Source organism: Tiliqua scincoides, chromosome 5, assembly GCF_035046505.1.
Source record: "Tiliqua scincoides isolate rTilSci1 chromosome 5, rTilSci1.hap2, whole genome shotgun sequence".
In the NCBI taxonomy this organism is placed as follows: domain Eukaryota; kingdom Metazoa; phylum Chordata; class Lepidosauria; order Squamata; family Scincidae; genus Tiliqua; species Tiliqua scincoides.
Genome location: NC_089825.1, coordinates 3,301,092 through 3,324,922, shown reverse-complemented (window position 1 = coordinate 3,324,922; position 23,831 = coordinate 3,301,092). Strand labels below are relative to the sequence as shown.

The window sequence follows — 23,831 nt, the reverse complement described above, 5'->3', positions numbered from 1 at the left end:
TCTGTGTGTATTCCATGCATGCATCGGTTGCTTAGCATAGTGATTGCATCCTGAAGATCTCAAAATTCAGTTTAAAGTAGCTTCTGGTCTTTATGACTCTCAAGACATGAAAAGACAAACGGGGTGCAGTGTAAGAACTTGGAACTCAGTGGGGATGCTGCTGCCATGTGCGTGGGGTGGTAGTGGTGGTGCTGCTTACTCCCTCAGTATAAGCAGGCATGAAATAAATGAGGCAAAACAGCTAGTGTATCCATAACACACATGATGCGTATTATCCCAGTTGCAGAATTTGTTCTCCCGTTGCCTTCAGAGTTTGGGCTGCCATTGTGTGGGGCTTCGTAGAATGCTAAAGTTGGAAAGGACCTTGGGAAATCCACTCCATCCCTCTGCTTGGTACAGGCAACCACTACAGCATCCCTGTGTTATGTGAGAGGGAAAAGAGTGTCTCTCTATCCACTCTATCCATTCCCTGCATAATTTTGTATGTCGCAATCGTGTCTCCCCTCAGGCACCTCCGTTCTAAGTGAAGAGCCCCAAACACTGTAGCCTTTCCTCATAAGGAAGGTGCCCTAGCTCAGTAATCATTTTGGTCGCTGTCTTCTGCACTTTTCCATTTCCACTATGTCCTTTTTGAGATGTGGCAACCAGAACTGGACACAATACTCCAGGTGTGGCCTTACCATTGATTTGTATAATGACATTATTATATTAGCTGTCTTATTCTCAATACCTTCTGTAATGATCCCCAGCATGGAATTGGCCTTTTTCACCACCACTGCACTTTGGGTCGACACCTTCATCAAGCTGTCCGCCAGCGCCTCAAGATCTCTCTCCTAGTCTGTCACGGACAGCTCAGTCTGATTGTTTCATATTCAGGGACTTCAGCAGAATCTGTTCAAAGAACAGTTAGAGCAGTGTGTATGTTTTATAGAATTCTGAGAAACAAATGTAAATTTTGCTCAGAATTATACTGAGAGTGAAGTTTTAAGCGGCTCTGCTGACGGTCTCTGGTTTTTCTTAGCTCAGGATCCTGGGATTTCTCCTAACCAGAGTCTTTGTGCTGAAAGTTCCAAAGCGCTCACATCAGGGTCGCTTTCCGAGAGCGGAGTGGTTCCTGTCGAAGCTTGTTGCTTGGTGGTTCTGGCAACAGAGAATAAAGTAAGATGTGCCCCTATAAACTTTAAGGCGTGTCTGTACTGGTGCATTTGGGCCAAAGGGAGAGGCTTGCCAAAGCTCACTGAATGAGAATACATGTAGCATAGCTCTGTAAGAATCAGGTTGTGGGTGAGATTTTGAAATGACCAAATCATGCTAGCTACAAGACCCAACAGGACATCTGCACTGTGCCACCTGGACAGGGGTGTCTGTGGGTGTGAAGTTCATTGCCTAGTAGGATCTGACACTTCTACAGTCAATGAGATGGAGCCACATCCACTGTGTAATAACCCGGCAAGAAACTGAAACCTGACAGACTGGTTAACTTTTAGTTTCTGTGCTTCAATCAAACAGGCATCTTTTTCCCTCTCCAGCAGTAATTATTTGCCAATGGAAGGAATTTGTGACCCTCCCGAAATGTTTGTGCTGTATGTGCAAAGCTCCTTTGTCCTGCACACTTCCCTTGGTGCTTAATTATGTGCAAAAAATGATTCTGCTAATGATTTTATTCCATCCTCTGAATTAATACAAAACCAATTGTTGTTCAAGTGGTAGTTTTCTGCTCCAAAATGTGTTCACCTTGCATGTTTCACAGCCTTAAGCAGGAGAAGGTCTTTATGTTCAAGTTCTCTTACCTGCCACAAGGCGCCTGTGTGTGAGTGTGTTTGGGGCAAATCTGTCTCCTGTTCTTCTCCAGGTAACTGCAGAGGAACTATGTTCCCTTCTCAGCCAAGTCTTCCATATTGTTTACACGGAGTCCACCATAGACTTCCTAGACAGAGCAATATTTGATGGGGCCTCCACGCCAACCAGACATCTGTCCTTGCACAGTGGTATGAGAAACTGAGCTCTTTGCCTTGGGTTCTAGGGACAATTCTCTAATGGCTACTGTTTCTTCAGCCTTCTGGGTTTTCAAGAAATGCCCAGGACATTCTAGCTCTGCCTTGGCTAATTAAATGGTCCTATTAATTCATTGTCCAACTGTGCACTTGTGGCAGACTGTGAGAGGGATGCAGAGGGCTCTCCCTCCCCATCTTTCCCTTGTAACTTGAACACATGAAGCGGTCTCTTTATGGAGTCAAATGTGGGTCTGTCCAGCCCACTGCTGCCTACTCAAATGGCATCAGCTCATGAGTTGGAGACCCTTTCCTAGCCATGAATGAACTGGAGATGCTGGGAATTGAATCTGAGTCCTGGGGCATTCCAAGAATGCTTTACACCTGAGCCCTGGGTCCTCCCATGTTGGGTGGGTATATTGCTCTTGTTGGAGTAATATGGGGCTGTTTGCCCTGTTCCCTTCAGTGTGGTGTTGGCAGAGGGGGTGGATAGCTGACCTTGTTTCTGAACTGACAACAGCTGTTTAGCTGCAGGATTATGCTGGCAAGGCTGGAATGATGGGCATCTTGTTCAGCTTATTGAGAGAGGGCCTTGGTCATGATATCTTTCTGGGAGGGTGGGGAGAGCATGGAATAGTGAAAGAAGCTCAGGATTCATCCAGGAACTTCAAGTACACGGCTTCTGTGGACAGAATTGTTTGGACTGAATCCTGAGGGATAAAGTGAGCAGAGGCTTGCAACATTATAGCTCTCCTCTTGTATGTTTTTCTTGAAGACGACTCTTCTACAAAAGTGGATGTTAAGGATGCTTATGAAACTGAAGCAAGCACTGTGTGAGTATATGACGGGTGTTATGCTGCTGCTGCTGATCTTGCCCTACTTATGCATTGCTGTGTTTTTCTTAATCGCGAAAAGCAGTTTGAAATCTAGTAAACGAGCACAGTGTTTACTGGATTGTACAGCACTAGCTGTACAAAATTGTGTTCATCTTAATTACTCAGGAATACTTGATCTACTTATCTAATCTGCACTGTTGGTGCTGTACAAAAGCAAGTGGGATCATGCAGTGCTAGCTAGTGGAAGCATCACAGAACCAATGGAATCCTGTATCCTATGCCTCCCTCCCCCCTTCATGAGAGGCGCATTACGGCAGCTAACTTAGAAATTGAGCAATAAAATCACAATTGGCAGTAAATAACAGAACAAATAAACACTGCCAAAATGTAGCGGAGGGCAGCAAATAACCAGAAAAACCAGCACCAAAATATGGGGGGGGGGGGGCCAGTCAGCTGCAATAAGGTGGCCTCAGCTGTTGCCAAAACAGGCTGCCCTATCTGCCCTTTGGAGGAGAGAGTTCATGATCTGGGCACTTTCACAGAGAAGGCTGTTGCACATGTCATTGCCAAGCGTACTTCCGTTGGCAGCAGAACACATACAACAGTCCTCCTCTGGGATGGGCGGTTGCATGTGGGAGGAGGAGATCTTTCCAGAATTCTGATCAGAGGCTGTTTCAGACTAAAGGTTAAAACAATCTCATGGGTAGCTCTTGAAAATGTACTGGCAGCCAATGCACGTGGAACAGCTCAAGCATGATATGCTCCACTTGCCTGACACCAGTCTGTAATCATGCAGTGGCATTTACACAAGCGGGTTTCCAAATAGTCTTCAAGAGCAGCTGTCTTGGCCTGGAAATATTGTTGAGCTGCAACACTAGTTGGCAACCTTCAGTCTCGAAAGACTATGGTATCGCGCTCTGAAAGGTGGTTCTGGAACAGCGTCTAGTGTGGCTGAAAAGGCCGATTCGGGAGTGACAATCCCTTCCACACTGGGAGCTGCTGCACTCACTACTTGTGCAGCATTACTATCTCCTTCAAAGGGAGTGCAACCCCTTCCAGAGCAGGCTGACAATCTGCATTTTGGATGCCAAGTTTCCTCCTCCATAGACTCATCCTCATCCATCTCATTACCAACCCTGGAAAATGGTTCAGAACATTCACATTTCCAGAGGAAAATGAGAGAGGCTGATGTTCATATGGGCTAACACCCTATCCCACTCCTCTGATGACCTCCCTTAGTGGTTTCATGTAGGTGGTAAAAAGCATGAACGGAACCATGTGGGCTCACAGTGGCCAAGGGGTCGAACAGGAGTCCTCCAGCACCACCTCCTGGGATCTGTCCTCCAGGAAGCACTGGAGCCACTGTGAAAGAGTCCCTCCAAGTCCCTCCCCAGAAGGTAATCCAGGAGGATGTACCATTATCTACAGCAGCGTTTCTCAACCAGTGGTACTCGTACCACTGGTGGTACTTGAGGTGGTGTCTGATGGTACATGTAGGACCCCCAGACCAACTCCTCCTGGCAGTGAGACCAGCAATGCAACACAACAGAGGTAAAAGGCTTGGCTGAATGGGCAGAGTTCCAACAGGCACTTTTCTCACACTTGAAGAAGCTCTCCCATCCATCCTGAGCCTCCTGCGAATGTTTGTTGGATCAAGCCTGGCCTCCCAATCCAGAAATAACTGGCTATGACAACATCGCCAGTTACTTCTGGTGGTACTTCCTTAAAATGGACTATGCAAAGTGGTACAGCAGGGGACAAATGTTGTGAAACGCTGATATACGGAACCTAACTGAGAGGTCCAGCAAAACCAACAGAGATGTGCTGTCCTTGCCCAGTTCCCAGTGTAGGTTGTTAGAGCAACCAAGGCTTGTTACTATTTCAGGTTCCAGCTGGATAGAAAGGGGTAGATAATTCACTTCATTCTGGAAATGCTGTAGTGGATTTCCATTACCTGCTTGAGCACCTTGTAGGATAGAAGCTGACAGAGAATTCTCAAATGCAGTGGGATTGAGGGGGTGTCCTTGGGGGGGAGTGGACTGCCACCATTTTTTATGGCAAGGAGGCATTGTGTCCTCCCGCAGGAGTGCTGTTAATCCTCCCTACCCACACGGTGGCCCAGAATGAGAGCTGTGGTAAGGTATTCTAGAATGAATGCAGTTACAGGGAAATGTGAAAGTGGTGTTCTTGAGATACTCATGGGGTGGGTGGGGGGCCTACACTCAGTCCCTGGCATCTCTGTTCAGAGAGTGGTCTAATGCCGGGGCTGGAGAAGACCCTTCTGAAGAAAAGCAAGCTAGCTCAAAACTTGTTTTCTAGTTGGGAGGGGGAGGAGTAAGTGACTTGAGGATGATGGAAGCCTTTGGAACATTTGGAGGACCAAAGCTTCCTGTTGGCTGGGAGGAGTCATGTTTTGAAAAGTTTCTGTTGGTGGGAAGGGTCAGACTTTGGCAGTTACTTTGGTTGATATTGTGCTGGGAGTGTGGATATCCACTTTCCTGGACAAGGGGAAAGCTGGGGGCAAAATCTGGCCTTTTACCAGGTTCAGAACCTGGTTGTGAGACAGAGCAAATATATGATCAATCACTCAGTGCCTGGATGAGAAGGGGCACGATAAAGATCCTAGAGAACTACTGTCTGTTGGTCTAAGCATTGCTTAACAAGGGGGACCAGCAGTCAAACTTGAGCTAAGGTGGTTTTGTGTGTGACAGAATTTGGAAGTGTTGCTCTCCCCGCAGTCTTGGAGGCCTGTCATGTGAATAGGCCACCCTCTGTGTTCTGGATCTGGATCCTGGTTCTGAGAGCTCAAATTGGGGAGGACCTTGATTGCTTTGATCAGGAGAAAGGGAAATGTGGGTGCTGGAGAGGGCGCTCTGTTCAGTGCATGGACTTGTTCGTTTTCAGTTCTTTCCCAGAGTCTGTGGAGACTGGTGGCAACTCCCCTTCTTCCTTCTTGGCACCGCCATCTCCACATGGCAAGGCAGCCAGTGAAAGTGAACTGAGCACCACAGCAACGGAGCTGCTTCAGGATTACATGATGACGGTAAGTGGGGCATCTACTGCCAAGATCCTGACTTTCTCTTCTGGAGAAAATGTGGCCTGTTTAAGGGTCAGGTGGCTGCCCTTCTGGTGATGCATGTCCAGTGTGGCTCCTTGGTTGTTGTTGCTGCAGGTCACTATCTCCCCCTCCTTTGGGGCATTTTGGAGGGGTATCAAATAGACTTCTGCTAGATATAGATATATACCTAGATATAGCAGTCTGTATCAAATAGACTTCAGTCATTTTGCAGTAAGTTTTATGGTGTTGCAGCCAGGGCTGCCAAATGATAGATTGGAGTCTCCTGGTGATTTGCGCTAGAGTAGCAAGAGTTGAAGCCCCCCCACAGGTTAGCAGTAGCAAGCATGTAAAAAGGCAACTGGCCTGTTCCCAGCTTCAGCATTTTCCCCCTCGTGAAACAGCAGTATAGATGGGCCAAGATCTGCTGGCTCATTTTGAAGTCCTGCATTGGATTCTCTACCTGGAGTAACTTGGATGTAGGTTTGTACAGTGGTGCCTCGCATAACGAATGCCCCGCGCAGCGAAAAACTCGCATAACGAAAGTTTTTCGATTGAGTTTGGTAACTCGAATAACGAAAATTTCTGGCCTTGCTTCGCATAATGAAAAATTTTTTTTAGGTCCGTGATTCGCATAACGAATTTTTTAAAAATTAAAAATTTCGTGTATGCTTCAAATTTTAGAAATCCTCTGTGCAGTATGTATGCCTTTAAAGAGCACGTAATAAACACTTTGTAAACCAAATTTCACTTCGTTTTGACCTTTTTTGCCCATAGGAACGCATTAATTAGATTTCAGTGCATTCCAGTGGGAAAACGTGATTCGCGCAACAAAAATTTCGCATAGAAAGGATTCGCAGAACGGATTAATTTCGTTATGCGAGGCACCACTGTACTTGAGTTATGCTGATTATCCTGTGGCTGGTTCCATTTTGAGCTACTAACTTGCATTAGGCTCTGGTTGGTGAATCTTGGGCTTCTTGTTAAAAAAAGGGCAGTTCTGCAGCTGATGTCTGCCTGCTCTTCACCACATCTTCCTCCATGAGGTTATGTGCCCATTGAATAGATCAGTGGTTCTCACAGATTTAGCACCAGGACCCACTTTTTAGAATGAGAATCTGTCAGGGCCCACAGGAATTGATGTCATGACAGGAAGTGACATCATCAAGCAGGAAACATTTTTGCAGTCTTGCTCAGGAGTAAGTTCCATTTGCTATCATTGTTAAAAGAATACGGGTAGTAGCTTTTTAAAAGTACAGGTCTGTAACATTTCCCCTAATGCAGTTACATACCATGGTAGCATCAAGTCTAATACATTAAAAATAAAATATTGAAATGAAAGGGGACCCACCTGAAATTGGCTCACGACCCACAGTTTGTGAAACACTGGAATAGATCATGTGGGAAAATCAGGAGTGACTGAGAAACTGCTCTATCTGGATTATGATCTTTTCCCCAGGACATACCTTACTGGTATGCAGGAGTGCCCTTTCCTATTGTGTGTGTCTGGGGTGAGCTTCCTTGGGTCATCTAGATGACTATGCTGGCTTCTTACTCGTGCAGCCACCTTGGGATTTTGTGTTCATGGTCCTTCGCCTCCCCTGTCCTCAGAACACCAGCGTGCTAAGGAAGCAGAGATCTGCAGAAAGTAAAGGCAGTGCCCCTAGTTGTCTGTGGTCTGTCTGGAGGCCATCAGTGTTTGGAAACTGTTGTTGAAAGCAGAATCATGAAAGGATTGGAACTCTGTGTTAAGCCATTTCTGCCCAACATTGCATATACGCAGCAAGGACCAAATGTGTACACCTGTGGGTTACAACAGGCAAAAATGGGTTAAACCCCCAAAGCTTGGTGAGGTGGATAAAGTAGTTGGCTCTCTTTGCTGCTTTCCTGTTGCCCTGGACTGTGGCGGGTGTACTTGGGACCCTTGACAAATGAACAGATTTTCTCAGTGTTATTTTCAACACGGCTTCTGCAAACGTTTGAGTACTAGGTGCATGAGAAGCTAAGCATAGCACACAAAAAAGTCTGTTTCCTGTTCTCATCCTGTTTTGCCTCTGGGCAGACTAAAAATTGTGAGCCTCAAGAAACATTTGCCTGGCCTTCTTGGTTGAAAACCTAAACTGAGCATTTTGTTTAACCTTTTATGAAAAGCTGTGCAAATGCTATTGCAGCCTCACTGTTAATGCCTTTCCTTCTATGCTAGACTCTGAGGTTTTTTCTCCTTTTTCTCTAGTTACGAACAAAACTCTCCTCTCATGAGATCCAGCAGTTTGCGATGCTTTTGCATGAATATCGCAATGGAGCATCCATACATGAGTTCTGTGTCAACCTGCGCCAGCTCTATGGGGACAGCAGAAAATTTCTTCTGTTAGGTAAGGTTTCATTTCCCCTGGAATTTGGCTGACTCAAGCTTTATCATGAGAGGATGCTGATGCTGGCATATTTTCCATGAGTTCAGCACCTGTTTACTGGCTACTCTTATATGGAACATGGAAGCAAAACAGTCCCTTTTTAGACTGCCATTCAACTCTCCCTAACTGGGTTATCTCCTCCATTCAAATGTTGGCCCCCAGTCTCTCCTTAGGTAATTTCTGATTCATTGTGAGCGGTCATAAGAACATAAGAATAACCCCACTGGATCAGGCCATAGGCCCATCTAGTCCAGCTTCCTGTATCTCACAGCGGTGCACCAAATGCCCCAGGGAGCACACCAGATAACAAGAGACCTTATCCTGGCACCCTCCCTTGCATCTGACATAGCCCATTTCTAAAATCAGGAGGTTGCACTTACACATCATGGCTTGTAACCCATAATGGATTTTTCCTCCAGAAACTTGTCCAATCCCCTTTTAAAGGCATCCAGGCCAGATGCCATCACCACATCCTGTGGCAAGGAGTTCCACAGACCAATAATACGCTGAGTAAAGAAATATTTTCTTTTCTCCTATGTTGAGGAGGGAGTAGCTCCTTATCTGATTGTCCTGCGGAATGCAGCTTCAAGGATAAAGCTCTCGATAGAGAGTACACAGACACAAGGAAATCCTTTACCATTTCAGTCTGTATTTACAAGTTAACAAAAATAGCAGCAGCATAGCAAAATAAAATAGAGACAGCAAAATATACAACACACATGACCACCAACGACCCCACATATGAGGGCTCTCACAGTTCCTTATAAAGCACTGTGCACAAATCAGGATGGGTGGTGTCTCTTCCTCCTGCCACACCCTGTCTCATGATGCTAGCTCATCACCTGTCTCATCGGCTAGCTCCCTTTACACCTGAGTCCTGGTGACTCGGCACTTCACAAATATTAGGCCCTACCTTATTCAGGCCTGCAAATTTACCCTGGGTTATGTTCTAACCCTGACATCCTAACTCGCCCAACACTCAATTTTAGTGGATGTTCCCTGGTTCTGGTGTTATGTGAGAGTGTAAAGAGCATCTCCCTATCCACTCTGTCCATCCCCTGCATAATTTTGTATGTCTCAATCATGCCCCCCCTAAGGCGTCTCTTTTCTAGGCTGAAGAGGCCCAAACGCCGTAGCCTTTCCTCATAAGGAAGGTGCCCCAGCCCCGTAATCATCTTAGTCGCTCTCTTTTGCACCTTTTCCATTTCCACTATGTCTTTTTTGAGATGCGGCGACCAGAACTGGACACTACTCCAGGTGTGGCCTTACCATCAATTTGTACAATGGCATTATAATATTAGCCATTTTGTTCTCAATACCTTTTCTAATGATCCCAAGCATAGAATTGGCCTTCTTTACTGCCGCCGCACATTGGGTCGACACTTTCATCGACCTGTCCACCACCACCCCAAGATCTCTCTCCTGATCTGTCACAAACAGCTCAGAACCCATCAGCCTATATCTAAAGTTTTGATTTTTTGCCCCAATGTGCATGCACTTACTGACATTGAAGCGCATCTATCATTTTGCTGCCCATTCTGCCAGTCTGGAGAGATCCTTCTGGAGCTCCTCACAATCACTTCTGGTCTTCACCACTCTGAAAAGTTTGGTGTCATTTGCAAACTTAGCCACTTCACTGCTCAACCCTGTCTCCAGGTCATTTATGAAGAGGTTGAAAAGCACCGGTCCCAGGACAGATCCTTGGGGCACACCGCTTTTCACCTCTCTCCATTGTGAAAATTGCCCATTGACACCCACTCTCTGCTTCCTGGTCTTCAACCAGTTCTCAATCTAGGTGAGGACCAGCCCTCTAATTCCCTGACTGTGGAGTTTTCTCAACAGCCTTTGGTGAGGGACCGTGTCAAACGCCTTCTGAAAGTCCAGGTATATAATGTCTGTGGGTTCTCCCGCATCCACATGCTTGTTGACCTTTTCAAACAGTTCTATAAGGTTCATGAGGCAAGACTTACCCTTACAGAAGCCATACTGATTCTCCCTCAGCAAGGCCTGTTCATCTATGTGTTTTGAGATTCTTTCTTTGATGAGGCATTCCACCATCTTACCCGGTATAGATGATAGGCTGACTGGCCTATAGTTTCCTGGGTCCCCCCTCTTTCCCTTTTTAAAGATTGGTGTGACATTTGCTATCCTCCAGTCTTCTGGCACCGTGGCCGTTTTGAGGGACAAGTTGCATATTTTAGTCAAGAGATCAGCAACTTCATTCTTCAATTCCTTAATAACTCTTGGGTGGATGCCATCAGGGCCCGGTGACATTGATCTTTAATTTATCAATGAGGTGTGAAACATCTTCTCTTTTAACTTCTATCTGACTTAATTCCTTGATCAGGAGGGGCCATTTGGGCAGCGGTATCTGCCCAAGGTCTTCTGCCATGAAGACAGATGCAAAGAACTCATTTAATTTCTCTGCCATCTTTAAGTCTCCTTTTATCTCCCCTTTCCCTCCCTCACCATCCAGAGGGCCAACCCGCTTCTCTGGCGGGTTTCCTGCTTCTAACATATTTGAAGAAGCTTTTATTATTCCCATTAAAGTTGCTGGTCATGCATTCCTCATAGTCTTGCTTGGCCTCCCGTATCACCTTCTTACATTTCTTTTGCCACAGTTTATGTTCCTTTTTATTCTCCTCATTAGGGCAAGACTTCCATTTACGGAAGGAAGCTTCTTTGCCCTTTATAGCCTTTCTAACTTGGCTGGTTAGCCAAGTGGAGCCTTTTTTTCTTTGTGGTATACACCTCTGCTGGGCCTCTATTACTGTTGTTTTAAGCAGCCTCCATGCACTCTGGAGAGATTGGACTCTTTTTACCTTCCCTTTCAACCTCCTTCTAACCAGCCTCCTCATTTGAGGGAAGTCCGCTTGTCGGAAGTCAAGGGTTTTTGTGAGAGCTTTGCCCGGTATTCTTCCCCCGACGTGCATGTCGAAACGGATTGCAGCATGATCACTGTTCCCTAATGGCACCATAACGTTGACCTCTCTAACCAGGTCCTGAGTACCGCACAATATTAAATCCAGAGTCACCTGTCCTCTGGTGGGCTCCATGACTAGCTGCTGTAAGGCACGGTCATTTAGCATGTCAAGGAATCTGGTCTCCTTTTTGTGACCAGAACACAAATTAACCCAGTCAATATGAGGATAATTTAAGTTCCCCATGATTACAACCCTGTCCCTCCTTGTCACCTCCCTGATCTGTTTCCTCATTTCAAGGTCCCCTTCTGATTCTGGTCTGGAGGATGATAGTACGCTCCCAGTATTACATCACTCCTTGGGCCTGGTAATTTAACCCACAGAGATTTTATCGTGGAGTCGAACCCGCCTTCAGTGTCTACTTTGCTGGATTCTATCCCTTCCTTAACATAAATGGCCACCCCACCTCCAACACGCCCCTCCCTGTCCCACCTGTAGAGTTTATAGCCCGGGATTGCGGTATCCCACTGATTCTCCGCATTCCACCAGGTTTTTGTTATGCCCACTATGTCAATGTTTTCCCTTGTCATTGGACATTCCAGTTCTCCCATCTTTGCTTGGAGACTTCAGGCATTTACATAAAAGCATTTGTACATAGAATGCCCCAGGATGGGCTGCTTATTCGCTCCTTTGTCCCCACATCCTCTCACTGTGCCAAACTGTCTATTACATTGCATCACGCTACCATTCCCAATTTCTTCTCCTACGCTGCCTTTGTTTTGTTCTCTAACCTCCCCATCCTCATCCCATAGGGATGAGGAGTCCCGAACCGGACGCCCCTCGGCTCCTGTCAGCCTTCCCCCAGGCATCAGTTTAAAAGCTGCTCTGTCACCTTTTTAATGTTATGCGCCAGCAGTCTGGTTCCATTCTGGTTCAAGTGAAGCCCGTCCCTCTTGTACAGGCCCCGTTTGTCCCAAAAAGTTCCCCAGTGCCTAACGAATCTAAACTCCTCTTCCCTACACCACTGTCTCATCCACACATTGAGACCCCTGATCTCTGCCTGCCTAGCTGGCCCTGCACGTGGAACAGGTAGCACTTCAGAGAACGCTACCCTTGAGGTCCTGGCTTTCCGCTTCCTACCTAATAGCCTGAATTTGGCCTCCAGGACCTCCCAGCTACACTTGCCCACGTCGTTGGTGCCGACTTGCACCACAACCGCTGCCTCCTCCCCAGCACTGTCTGCCAGCCTGTCTAGGCGAGAAGTGATGTCCGCAACCTTCGCACCAGGCAGGCGAGTCGCCATGCAGTCCTCACATCCGTCGCAAACCCCCCTCTCTGTTTCTAATAATCGAACCCCCCACTACAAGAAGCCCCCGACCCCCCTCCCACCGAGGAGTATCCTGTCGAGGTCAGAAATGTAGGAGCAACTGGGACACAGAGGGAAAGCTGCTAACATGGCTTTTGAGGGGGGTTTGCACAGAAACCCACCTCTTTACTGGTAGGCCAAGCTTATATTAGGACTTCACTCTGCTTCTCCCACTGCACTCTTCCAAGGTGGCAGGATAAGGCTGGGTGTAGCCAATCCCTCTTTTCCAAGTGTACCCACCGCTGCTGCTTTTGGGGGCGGGGAATGACTTGTACAGATGATGAAACTAGTCATGGGGAATTTGGGAGAGAAGAGAATCTCCTTTTTCTGTTGAGTCTCTTATCCTATCTAGAAGCAGTCGAATGGGAATATTTTCACTGAAGCCTTTGTTTGACATTAGGTAGCAGGTGCTTTAGCTGCTCGCACACACAGATTTGTGTAAAAGGCACCTGGTGCTGCCACAGTCCCTAGAATATAAATGTCAAGAACAGACAAATGCACTTTCCTTTAAAAATGCATGCTGACACTTGGATGAGAAATAGTTAATAGAACAAAAGCTGTTGCTCAAAGAGGTGGAGAAGACCAGCTAATCTTGGTGCGTAGGTGGAGAAGGCTAAAAATCTTTGTGCAGTAACATGGATCTAGTGCTTGGGCATGTCAACTAGTGTTTGCACTTCCACATCTTCTGTTGATGTCCTGGTTGGCCTGCCATCTCAGCATAATAACGTTTAATGGAAAGAGGTCAAGAATAAGATGGGTGATATTGTAATGTCCTTGTACAAATCTGTGACACATCCATGTTGTAGTTTTTTATATAATACCAAAAATATAATGTATAGCTGGAGATAAGGCAACCAAAATTGGTGGTGATCATACAAGCGATGGAGAGAGAGGTCAAAAAGAAGAGCAGAGAAATTCACGGTGGATGTGCTATCTAGAAGGAGGGAGAGAGAGATGGTCACTCTGGGAGGCAGGGCAATGACCAACTTGAGCAAGGGGCTGCTTATCGTGTTAAGGGGCTATTCCATCTACATACTGATACTTTTTATAGATGTGTGGAATTTCTTAATGTCAAAACTGAAAGCCACAATCGTGCCTTTTCAACAAATGGGTGGCTTTAAAAAATGCCGCATCTGAAGAGTGTGTCCTTCTCCCCAACCTCTTTACGGAACAGGTGATAACAGAGAAGTTTAGTAAGTATGTATTCAGAATGACCAACTGTGGAGAAGGCCTCCCTCGGCATGTGTTAGAATGTTCTGCCTGTAGAATCCTCAAAGTACCCAACCCTGGTCCAGGCAAGCTGCTTTACTCTGGCCTGTAGTCAGGTGTAGGAACCAGTTGAAACAAGGCAGACCAGCCCTTGCTGTAGCAAGGTTATTGTTGAGTGTCAGTCCTTGTGAGTGTGTGACTGCAGTTTAATGGGCCTCAGAGAAGAGATTGATGATTACCCCAGGTAGCATTTTCAGCACTTTCTCCTCAAGGGTGTTGAAACCAGTCCCGACAGGCAGGGTTACATTTTTTCTTTTTTTCCCCTGAAGGCCTCAGACCATTCATTCCTGAAAAGGACAGCCAGTACTTTGAGAACTTCCTAGAGACCATTGGTGTGAAGGACGGCCGGGGCATCATCACGGACAGTTTTGGGAGGTACCGGCGGACAGTGAGCAGCACCTCCAACTCCACAACCAATGGCAATGGGGCTGCAGGGAGCTCAGATGACCAGTCTGGGCCCTCAGAAGGAGACGAGTGGGACAGGATGATATCAGACATAAGCAACGACATCGAAGCGCTCGGGTGCAGCATGGACCAGGACTCTTGCTGAAGGGGAGCAGATCATCACGCATCCTCTCCTGCCCTAATGGCATGACAGCTATATTTTGTTCCTGATGGGAAGTTCCTGACAAGAGCTGCAGGCGGAGTTCCTGGAAGACGCCTTTCTCTCGCCTCTTTCAGTGGCTCTGTGGGGCACCCATTATGTGCTTGTGGTCAACAGTCATTTCTGTGAAAGCATGAACAGGCCACAAAGGAGCAACTGGGTGATGCTTGGGGTGAGAGAGTTTGGCGGGCTGTCTTGTCTGGGGCTGAAGCCAAGGGAAAGAGTGTTCCTTGTGCCAAGGACTGCCACCTCTCACAGTCCCTACGAGCCAGCTTACAATTTTGCACATTTCTGGTGTGTGGTGTGAGTGAAATGATGTTTACTACAATGTGAAAATAATGTAATCCAGTCATTTGTCATAATGTTCCTGATTCAGACTCTTAAGATGGCCTTGGTTGGGAAGTGGAAGTGGTCGTACTCTGGTGATGGCCTTAGTTGGGCATGATCTTCCCTTGCCCCTGCACTGGCTAACCTACCCTCCTCTTAGCAGCCACAGTGTTGGCCAGGTCAGGTGACCCTGACTGGCTCTTTTGTAGCAGCCTGGTTACAATGCAGTTACCTTGGCTCTGGTGCTTACTGCTGGGTTTGGTGGGCAAACTTGTTGTGAATGCAAATGCAGCTGAGAAGCTCTGGCAGGCTTTGGAAGACAGGCCAGCTTCCCCTGCTCAGACAGACTGATGGCTTTGCAGAACAGTCCTGTGTGGTCCAACCTCCCACCACCAAATTCCTGTTGGGCAAGAGCCTTCCTTCTCACAGATAAAGAACATGGATAGCTTCTCTCCTCTCCCCCACAACCCTTTTACCTGGTGTGTGGCTTCCTACAGAGTTTGGGAGTGCTCCTGTGTCCACCCTTGGGCACAGTCTTCCTGTAGGTTTAGGGAAGCGTTCCAGTGATCTGGTCATCTGGGCAGCCTTACCTTGGCATCCTGTGGGATGTCTGCACCTGGCCTGGATTCTTGAGCTGGACTTCAGTTGCCCTGTGCTGGTCTGTAGCCGCTTGGAGCTCATGGTCTTTGAGGCAAGAGTAACTTGACTGGCTGAGAGCCCCAGGAAGCTCTTCTCAGAATGGAATCTATTGCTCTTCAAGTGTGTTAGGTGAACAGCAAGCTAGAAGGTGAACAGACTGGGCTTTGTGTTTTTCTTCCACTTTAGACTATGTGCATCTGTGTAAGCGCACAGTTTTTCTGTACAATAGTCCCTCGGGATCCGTTCCCGGATACCCTCACGGATACCAATAGCCACTGAGTGCAAGGTCCATGTTAAAAATATTTTTAAAAGTTTTGAGAAAGTGTTCTTCGCCTTGGCACCACAAACCTCGCCGGCTGTAAACACCCATGCGCTTCCACAATGCATTTTGGGGCATACCAGGGCCGAGGGAGGCGTTTGTGGGCCTCGGCACAACCTAGAAGTGGTTTCTGGGAGCTCCAGTGACTGCTGCTGCTGGTATGGTTTATAGTACTAAGTTAAGGAACGCTGTTAAAAAACTTGAACATTATTTAGCATCTGGCATGACCTGGAAGTGGCTTCCAGGAGTGCCAGACTGTCCTCCATCCATCGATGCTGAGGTGGCAGGTGGTGACGGACCAGCATGTGTATTTCATGCTGTGAGACTTCCATTGGCTACTGTTAACTGACCTGTATCCTGTATTAGCCCCCGGAGTAGGAAAGCTGGACGTTTTTATAATGGGGAAAATGGGATGTTCTACTCATGAGTTGCAGGGGAAACTAGCAGCCCTTTCTCCCATGTGTATTGCTTGGAGCATTTTCTGATGTTGTCTGTGCCACAGTGAGGAGTGTAGAGCTGTACTCGCTTCCATGCCTGGCTCACGATGTGCAGCAGTGGTGTGCATTGTGGCAGGTCTCATGTGTGCTGTGACAGTGCAAGGTTCTTGCATGCAGAAGCCCAAACGGAATCCTGGCTGGACTTTGTGCCTGTGTAACATTGCACACAAAAAAATGGGCAGTTCCTGCGCATGCTTGTGCAGCTGCACACCGAACGGAGTGAAATGCCACTTCTCTTCCTTTCTGTGCACCTTGGGAGAAAATCTGTAGGAACGACCTGGATTTGTTAACTTTGTCCATAACTTTGCTTCAGTCAGGCTTGATGTGGGGAGTGGGCAGAGCCACAGTTGCTGGACGAGAGCAGTTCAAAGAACCTGAATGGCCACATGTACGTGGGGCACACTTGCAACTTCTGAGTGGAATCAAAATATTTGCGTGCTGAGGAGCAAAACATGAATCCTCTTAGGTTTTGGCTTTGTGTTTGGATCAGAATATCAGCTCCTGAAAATTAGTGCCCATTTAAAATGGGGGAAACTTGGCGATAAACTCAGGTGTGAGGAATATGCCATATTTCTTTCTGTTGGCTTGCACAGGGCATATCTGTTACAAATCCTGTGTTGATGTTTATCCCATTTTTTGCTGTCATGAATCTCCCCTCCCATGGGGTCCTGTGTAGTCTGGTGGGAGTCTCTAAAGCTTCCCCAGTAGTGACTCCTTCCTTCTCTTCTTCCTCTTCCTCTCCCACCTCATGGAGGTGTACTTCCTTGGAGAAAGGGGGTGACTGTGAAACTAGTTCTCGGACTGGCATGAGGATTCCTTGAGTTGTATTGGGGGAGGGGGTCAGATGGCAGCAAAAGGGAAAGGCATTGGATAGGAGAAAAACTGCCATAGAATGACCAGGTGATGGTGGGATGAAGCCATTGTAGGGTGGTGGTTAGCGAAATCTTGAGTGCTGGATGACAATAAAACTCTGCCTGGAAATAGGTGACTAAGGGCGCAGTCCTAACCCCTTATGTCAGTGCTTTCCAGCACTGGCATAACGGTGCCAATGGGACATGTGCTGCATCCTGCAGTTGGGTGGCACTCACAGAGGCCTCCTCAAACTAAGGGAATGTTTGTTTCCTTACCTCAGAGCTGCATTGCTCTGATGTCAGTGCTGGAAAGCACTGACATAAGGGGTTAGGATTGCGCCCTAAGTAAACCTCTGTTAGGAAATAGATTTGAGTCTGGGTGGGAGTTCTTCTACCACAGACAATGGAATAGGCTTTCCAGATTCCTTTCCGCCCCCCTTCTGGATTGCAGCTCCGTTTGGCTTATTCTGATGTGCAAGACCCTCCCCCTACACCTCCCACACCTCCCCCTTCCAGGCCTCTCACTTTCTTAATGGCCTGGTGGAATCCAACCTCTCAGGCCTCTTTCAATTCCAGCCAGATCATGGGCATGCAGAGCACAGTCTGTCATGCTGGCCAATTGGCTCTTGTCCTGCTAGCCAGGGGGTTGAGGTAGAGTTGTTGCGCAGCTGCCGCCAGACCCTTCTGAGCAGAGCTGAAACCAAACCAAGTCCAGCTGACCCAGAAGGAGGAGGGAGGGACAGCTCCCTGACCAATTGACTGCTTGGCATGACTCTCCCATTGGCATCAGAAACCAGTGCACTGTCCACTGCATTGCCTGGTGGGAAAGGTAGTTCTGGCTTTCGGAGCTGGGAGAGTGAATGAGCATGCATGTGGATTTGTTTATAAGTATACATGTCACTGCAGCATTTGATTTTTTAAATTTAAGCTGTTTTGACTTGCCAAAGCTCCAATGGTGGAAATGGTTTTTGTTCACTCATTCTGCTGCAAAGAAAGGTATCTTCTTGAAATGGGCACCCCAACTGAATGTCAGGGTTTCATAAATAGGTATATGCCGCCTTTCTCTGTGTCTTTTTTCACAGACTCCAAGGCAGCTTACATAGGCAGGCCACTCTAAACAACCATTTTTCAGTTGAGTTTCTGACAGCATGACTTTCAACCAGACGTTGCCTTCATGGTGAGGTTCACTGTTCTGGCTGTGTGCCATCAAACTTCTGCAGGCAGCCGTCTATCTAACCCATACAGTCCTCAAGGCCGTTCTGTTATTTGCCAGCCCATCTTCTCACACTCTCCCTTGCTCTCACTGCAGCGGTTCATCAGCTCGGCAGTGACTCTGTTCTGCCAGAAGGGGTAGCAGCAGCATGTCAGCTTTATCCACCTGGCATTCTGTCTCCCATCCAGAATGAGACCACAGTTGTTCCTCCTTGGCAGTACAAGTAGCACAACCATCACACCACAACTCTTGCCCAGTGGTGATGTTTTTTGAGCCGTGGATGTTTCTATTCTTGTTGCCCTATAAGGATGAAATGACAAAGACACCTGTTTTTTAGTTTCCAAAGTGCAGTCAAAAGGTTGCTTTCATGGGGGCACCTTGAAAAGAAAAATCACAAGATATTGCAGGGAGCAACCAAGACACCTGCATTCTGTTGCCACTCCCTCACACCTGGCAGTCTAAGGTATCCTACTTTTAAAACCAGGAGGTTGCACATATCCACCATGGCTTGTAACCTGTGACGAACTTTTCCTCCATCAATCTGTCCAATCCTCTTTTAAAGATATCTAGGCCAGGTGCCATCACCACATCCTGTGGCAAGGAGTTCCACATATTAATGACATGCTGGGTAAATAAATGGCAGAGATGCAGTATATAAGTTCAAGTTTTATTGTCTCTGATGACCGATGATTCTGTTCTTGCAGTTGCATCCAACAAAGGATGAGTTGCTAGATATTCATTTTCCTAGGCAAAGCACTTATATTTTCTTACCTGGGACTGCTTGGTGATAGGAAAAAATAAAGTGTCAGCCCCGGAGGATTGCAGTTACAGCAGCACAGATATGTATATTTGCCTGTGAATGAAAATAAAAGTGGAGTCCAGAGTGGGCTGGTAATCCGCTCTACTCAGGGTTCAAAATCCAGGAATGGAAACTGGTGGAGCTCCCCCCCCCCTTAGTTAAAGCTCACCCAGTTTGCAGCTATGGCAGCTGATCCGACCCCTTCCTGGTTGCTTGGGTAGCTTCCAGGGCTGCCTACCTCTCGAGCAAACTGCTACTGTGGCCTTGGACCCAACCCACCCAAAAGGACCCCTTCATATCCAGCTGGATGGCTGCATTGATCTATGCACTCTGGAGATCAAAGCTGCCACCAGGCTCAGGCCACACACACCCCAGCAATACCCCTGAGCTCACCACTTTGGAAACCCCCAAGATGGGGGCTTTGACTCACCTGAGTGTTGCTGTTTCCAGAATGTAGATTGAAGCTTTGAGGTACTGTGGGTCATGCCCTGGGAGGCTGCGTCTCACTAAGACCCCAGGCTATAAGAGCACCTAAGATGCCAGATTATGACTGCAATGCAGCATGCGTCTTCTGTGAACAAAAATAAAACTGGAGGTTGGAGCTTCTCTGCTCGGGGTTCAAAATCTAGCCAGGTTGGAAGCAGAACTCCCCCCCCCCCCAGTTAAAGACAACTGCATGGCTGCAGCAGCTGGCCCTGCCCAAACCGCTTGCTTGGTTCTGTGAAGGAAAAACATAGCTGATAAAAGCAGCTTGGAGCTAGCAGGAGAGCCAAGTAGGAAGGCAAGGAAGTGGCTGGGAAGCTAGGACTTATGTTCTTATGGCCATTTTGGCTACTAACGCAGCCAACCTACAACTAAGCTAAGGCATATGAGAGGGGTGGGTGCTGGTTATTGTGGCTTGGGGACTAGACATTGTGATTTCTCACTCAGGATGGCAGTCGATGTGGAGAGAAAAAAGGGGTGGGGCAGTTGCATAACTGAGGAGGGCATGGGATTATGCTGTGCTCCCAGGTGGCACTTATTGGAACTCTTTGGGAGTGGCAATCAACAGTGCTGTGCAACCTGTCTTGTATCTTACAAGCTACTTTTTAAAAAGACCAGCTAAGAACATAAGAACAGCCCCACTGGATCAGGCCATAGGCCCATCTAGTCCAGCTTCCTGTATCTCACAGCGGCCCACCAAATGCCCCAGGGAGCACACCAGATAACAAGAGACCTCATCCTGGGGCCCTCCCTTGCATCTGACAGAGCCCATTTCTAAAATCAGGAGGTTGCACATACACATCATGGCTTGTACCCCGTAATGGATTTTTCCTCCAGAAACTTGTCCAATCCCCTTTTAAAGGCGTCCAGGCCAGACGCCATTACCACATCCTGTGGCAAGGAGTTCCACAGACCGACTACGCGCTGAGTAAAGAAATATTTTCTTTTGTCTTAACTCTCCCAACACTCAATTTGAGTGGATGTCCCCTGGTTCTGGTGTTATGTGAGAGTGTAAAGAGCATCTCTATCCACTTTATCCTTCCCATGCATAATTTTGTATGCCTCAATCATGTCCCCCTTCAGGTACCTCTTTCCTAGGCTAAAGAGGCCCAAACACCGTAGCCTTTCCTCATAAGGAAGGTGCCCCAACCCCGTAATCATCTTAGTCGCTCTCTTTTGCACCTTTTCCATTTCCACTATGTCCTTTCTGAGATGTGGTGACCAGAACTGGACGCAGTACACCAGGTGTGGCCTTACCATCAATTTGTACAACAGCATTTTAATATTAGCCATTTTGTTCTCAATACCTTTTCTAATGATTCCCCAGCATAGAATTGGCCTTCTTCACTGCTGCCGCACATTGGGTCGACACTTTCATCGACCTGTCCACCACAACCCCAAGATCTCTCTCCTGATCTGTCACAGACAGCTCAGAACCCATTAGCCTATATGTGAAGTTTTGATGCCAAGGGTCAAGCTGCTTCCAAGGGTCTCCATCTACCCACAGGCTGCCTGACCTGCCTTGCATCTTGGCCATTCCAAGCAACTTTCTGATTCTTTTACTCACTTCCACATAGAAAAACAGGAGAGAAGGTCCTTTGTGTGTTTAATGAAGCTGGTGCCACCCACAGCCCAACCACCTGCATCCATAGCTCCACCTCTGTTCTCTCCTCCCCCCCCCCCCACAGCATCTCAGTTTAGATTATGAAGGATCCTTGTCCAGCCAGCAAAACAGGACTGAGCAGGAGGGCATATCTAGATCAATGAGATTGGAAGAGGCAGGGTGGCCACAGCAGTTGCCAGCCCCAAATGGAGCCTGGCAGCTGACGTAAGTGGTTGCTTCTGGCTCAGCAGTGGCTGTGGGAAAGGTGGAGTTGCTTCACCCCACAAAACCACCTTGACACTGCCCTTCCTAGCCTAGAGGAGGCTTGGGGAAGCCCCCAGCCTCTCAAAGAGGGACCTACCAGAGGGCAAGCAGTGGCCAGAGTCACCCCTCCCAGCAGAGCGGGAAGTGTCTGAGTAGTGTGGACAGCTCTTTTTATCCCCCCAATTTTTAAAATTGATTTTTGAAGTGCTTCCTCCTTCCTGTGTCTTGGACTGTTAATTCTCAAAGCTGCGCCCCTTTGCTGGCTGCACTTCATAACTCTTGGCTGCAGCTGGGAATGAGGTTTGACTGCAGGCAGCCCATCCACTGCGCGTCTGTACATCTTTGCGATTCTCTTCAGATTTAAAGGCCAGCTTCTATTTTGTGTATTTGAAAAAGGCTTTCCATGTATCTGTTGCAGGTTCTATAGTTCGGTGGGTTTTTGTTTTGACAGGCAAGTAAAGAAGCACCCATGTTATGATCGTTTTCCAAGTTTCTGAGGTATTAATTGAAGTCTAATGGGGGAGCAATAGCCACTGCAAAGGAATGTACTGCATTTTCATTTGCAAAGCAGGCTCCTGAATCCACTGCTCCTTTGCCTGGTAAGAGGAAAAAGCTAGACTCAATCCACTGACCAAAGATGAATTAGGTTGCAATCCTAACCACACTTTCCTGAGAGTAAGCCCCTTTGAACAAAATAGGACTTACTTCTGAGTAGACCTTTTTAGGATTGTGCCCTTGGTGAAATATATGGTTAGTTGGCAAGTAGATATGCCAAATATATTAAATATTGATTGATTTAGATTTCATTGTATGGGGGGTGCCAAAATTTTCTGTGATCACGGGCAGCAGGTGCCTCAGCTATGCTACTGGAACCAGTTGCAGCAGTGCAGGGTCGTTTGCATCTGAAGAATGCAAGTGCCAGAATTCCAGCTTGGCCTGTGCTTCTGTCCTGGCTGCTGTGTGTTCCTGGCTGATTTCAGTGGTACAGCCCTTGCAGTACTCTGCTAAACACCACACCTGTGTTGCAGCCGTTTTCCAGAGCAAAGTCTGGACGGATCTATGTTGTGGAAAGCTGGGACACCCCCTCCCCAGCGTGCTTTTTCTTGAAAATAGAAAAACTTACCGAATCATCCTTTTCAGGGGTACTATCTGTTGTGATGGCATTTGTGCCAATGTGAAGCAGGAGCTTGTCGAACAGCCTGCACTTTCTCACCTTGAAGGATCCGCTAGCAGAAGGTGGCTGGGGATTGGCAGCCGGCATCTTCTAAGAATTTACAAGTAATTTCAACTGAAGAAAACTTAAACACATATTTAGCTCTTCTCTCACCCCCCCCCCCCCGCCATTAGGACCTGATAGCATTTACCTGTTTGTTCGAAGCCTTGTCAGACTGGATGGATGGAGGGAACATGCAGATGGAGGGCCCTGGCCCCTCTTGCTCACGTCAACCCTGATCTGAGCAGTTGCACTCCTGGTACCTCTTTGAACAGCTTCCATATAGTTCACCAGTAATTGATACATGGCAAAATTGGTGGATGTTCACAAATGTGGGGGTGTGTATGTGTGTATGTATCCAGAATCCTTAAGATGAAGTTATTTCCTAGTGCCTTTTTGTATCAAATATATATATATTTGCTCCTTGAAAGTGTAAACTGACGATTGAAATTTTTTGGTGAAAATAAAACCATATTTTTGAAATTATTGTATAATGAAATGTAAGAGAAATGAAAGGTAATGAGCAGTTGTATTTTTATACCTGATCTTTGGGATTAGTTTTTCTTAGCGACTACTCCAAGTGCAGTCTTCCAATGTATTGATAACAATATGCTGAGCTCACAATATAGAAATATCCCAAGATGCCCAGTTCACCCATAAGGCTCTTCTCTGACCAAAAGCCAGCATCTAGAAATCCCTCTTAGAGAACAGGCTAACTGTGGTATGTTCACAAGGGTAAACAGAAAGTCATAAATAAGAGCCATAAACAAATAAAAGGGATGCATAGAGGACCAGATCCTTTGTAATGGATATATCTGTAAACAAATTGCCGATGCGTATCGAATTGCCCTCCTGAACATCCTGAGGATCAAGATGTTGATCTGATAACCAAGCCAAATGTTTGTGGGACTGTTGGTCTGTTATTTTTCCCATGCTTGCCATGGATGTGTTTTGCTCTCTTTGTGTGCTCTTTTGTCCCCCCTCCCCTACCTAGTCTATCCTATAAAACCAGCATCATTGTAATTGTTCACGGTCTCTCCACGTGTGTGTGTTTGTGGAAGGCCCCGTTTGCAAACGAGTAAAACGTTAGAAGTCCTTTGAATTCTCCTGTCGCCTGTTTGTTTGCCTCTCCAAAAATCCAAAGAACCGTGTGTGTGTTCATTCGGGAAC

At 47.1% G+C, this 23,831-nt stretch overlaps 1 protein-coding gene across 3 annotated transcripts in view; it reads left to right on the top strand.

Moving 5' to 3' along the window:
- CCM2 (CCM2 scaffold protein) overlaps nt 1-23,144 on the top strand; it is a 48,835-nt gene extending 25,691 nt beyond the window's left edge. For all 3 annotated transcript variants that reach the window (XM_066627936.1, XM_066627938.1, XM_066627937.1), the window contains exons 5-10: nt 1,022-1,158; nt 1,853-1,988; nt 2,767-2,824; nt 5,732-5,870; nt 8,116-8,254; nt 14,119-23,144. In XM_066627936.1, coding sequence (XP_066484033.1) covers nt 1,022-1,158; nt 1,853-1,988; nt 2,767-2,824; nt 5,732-5,870; nt 8,116-8,254; nt 14,119-14,399 — 890 coding nt within the window. In that variant the 3' untranslated portion in view covers nt 14,400-23,144. The remainder of the gene's footprint in view (nt 1-1,021; nt 1,159-1,852; nt 1,989-2,766; nt 2,825-5,731; nt 5,871-8,115; nt 8,255-14,118) is intronic.
- Nucleotides 23,145-23,831: the final 687 nt, after the last annotated feature.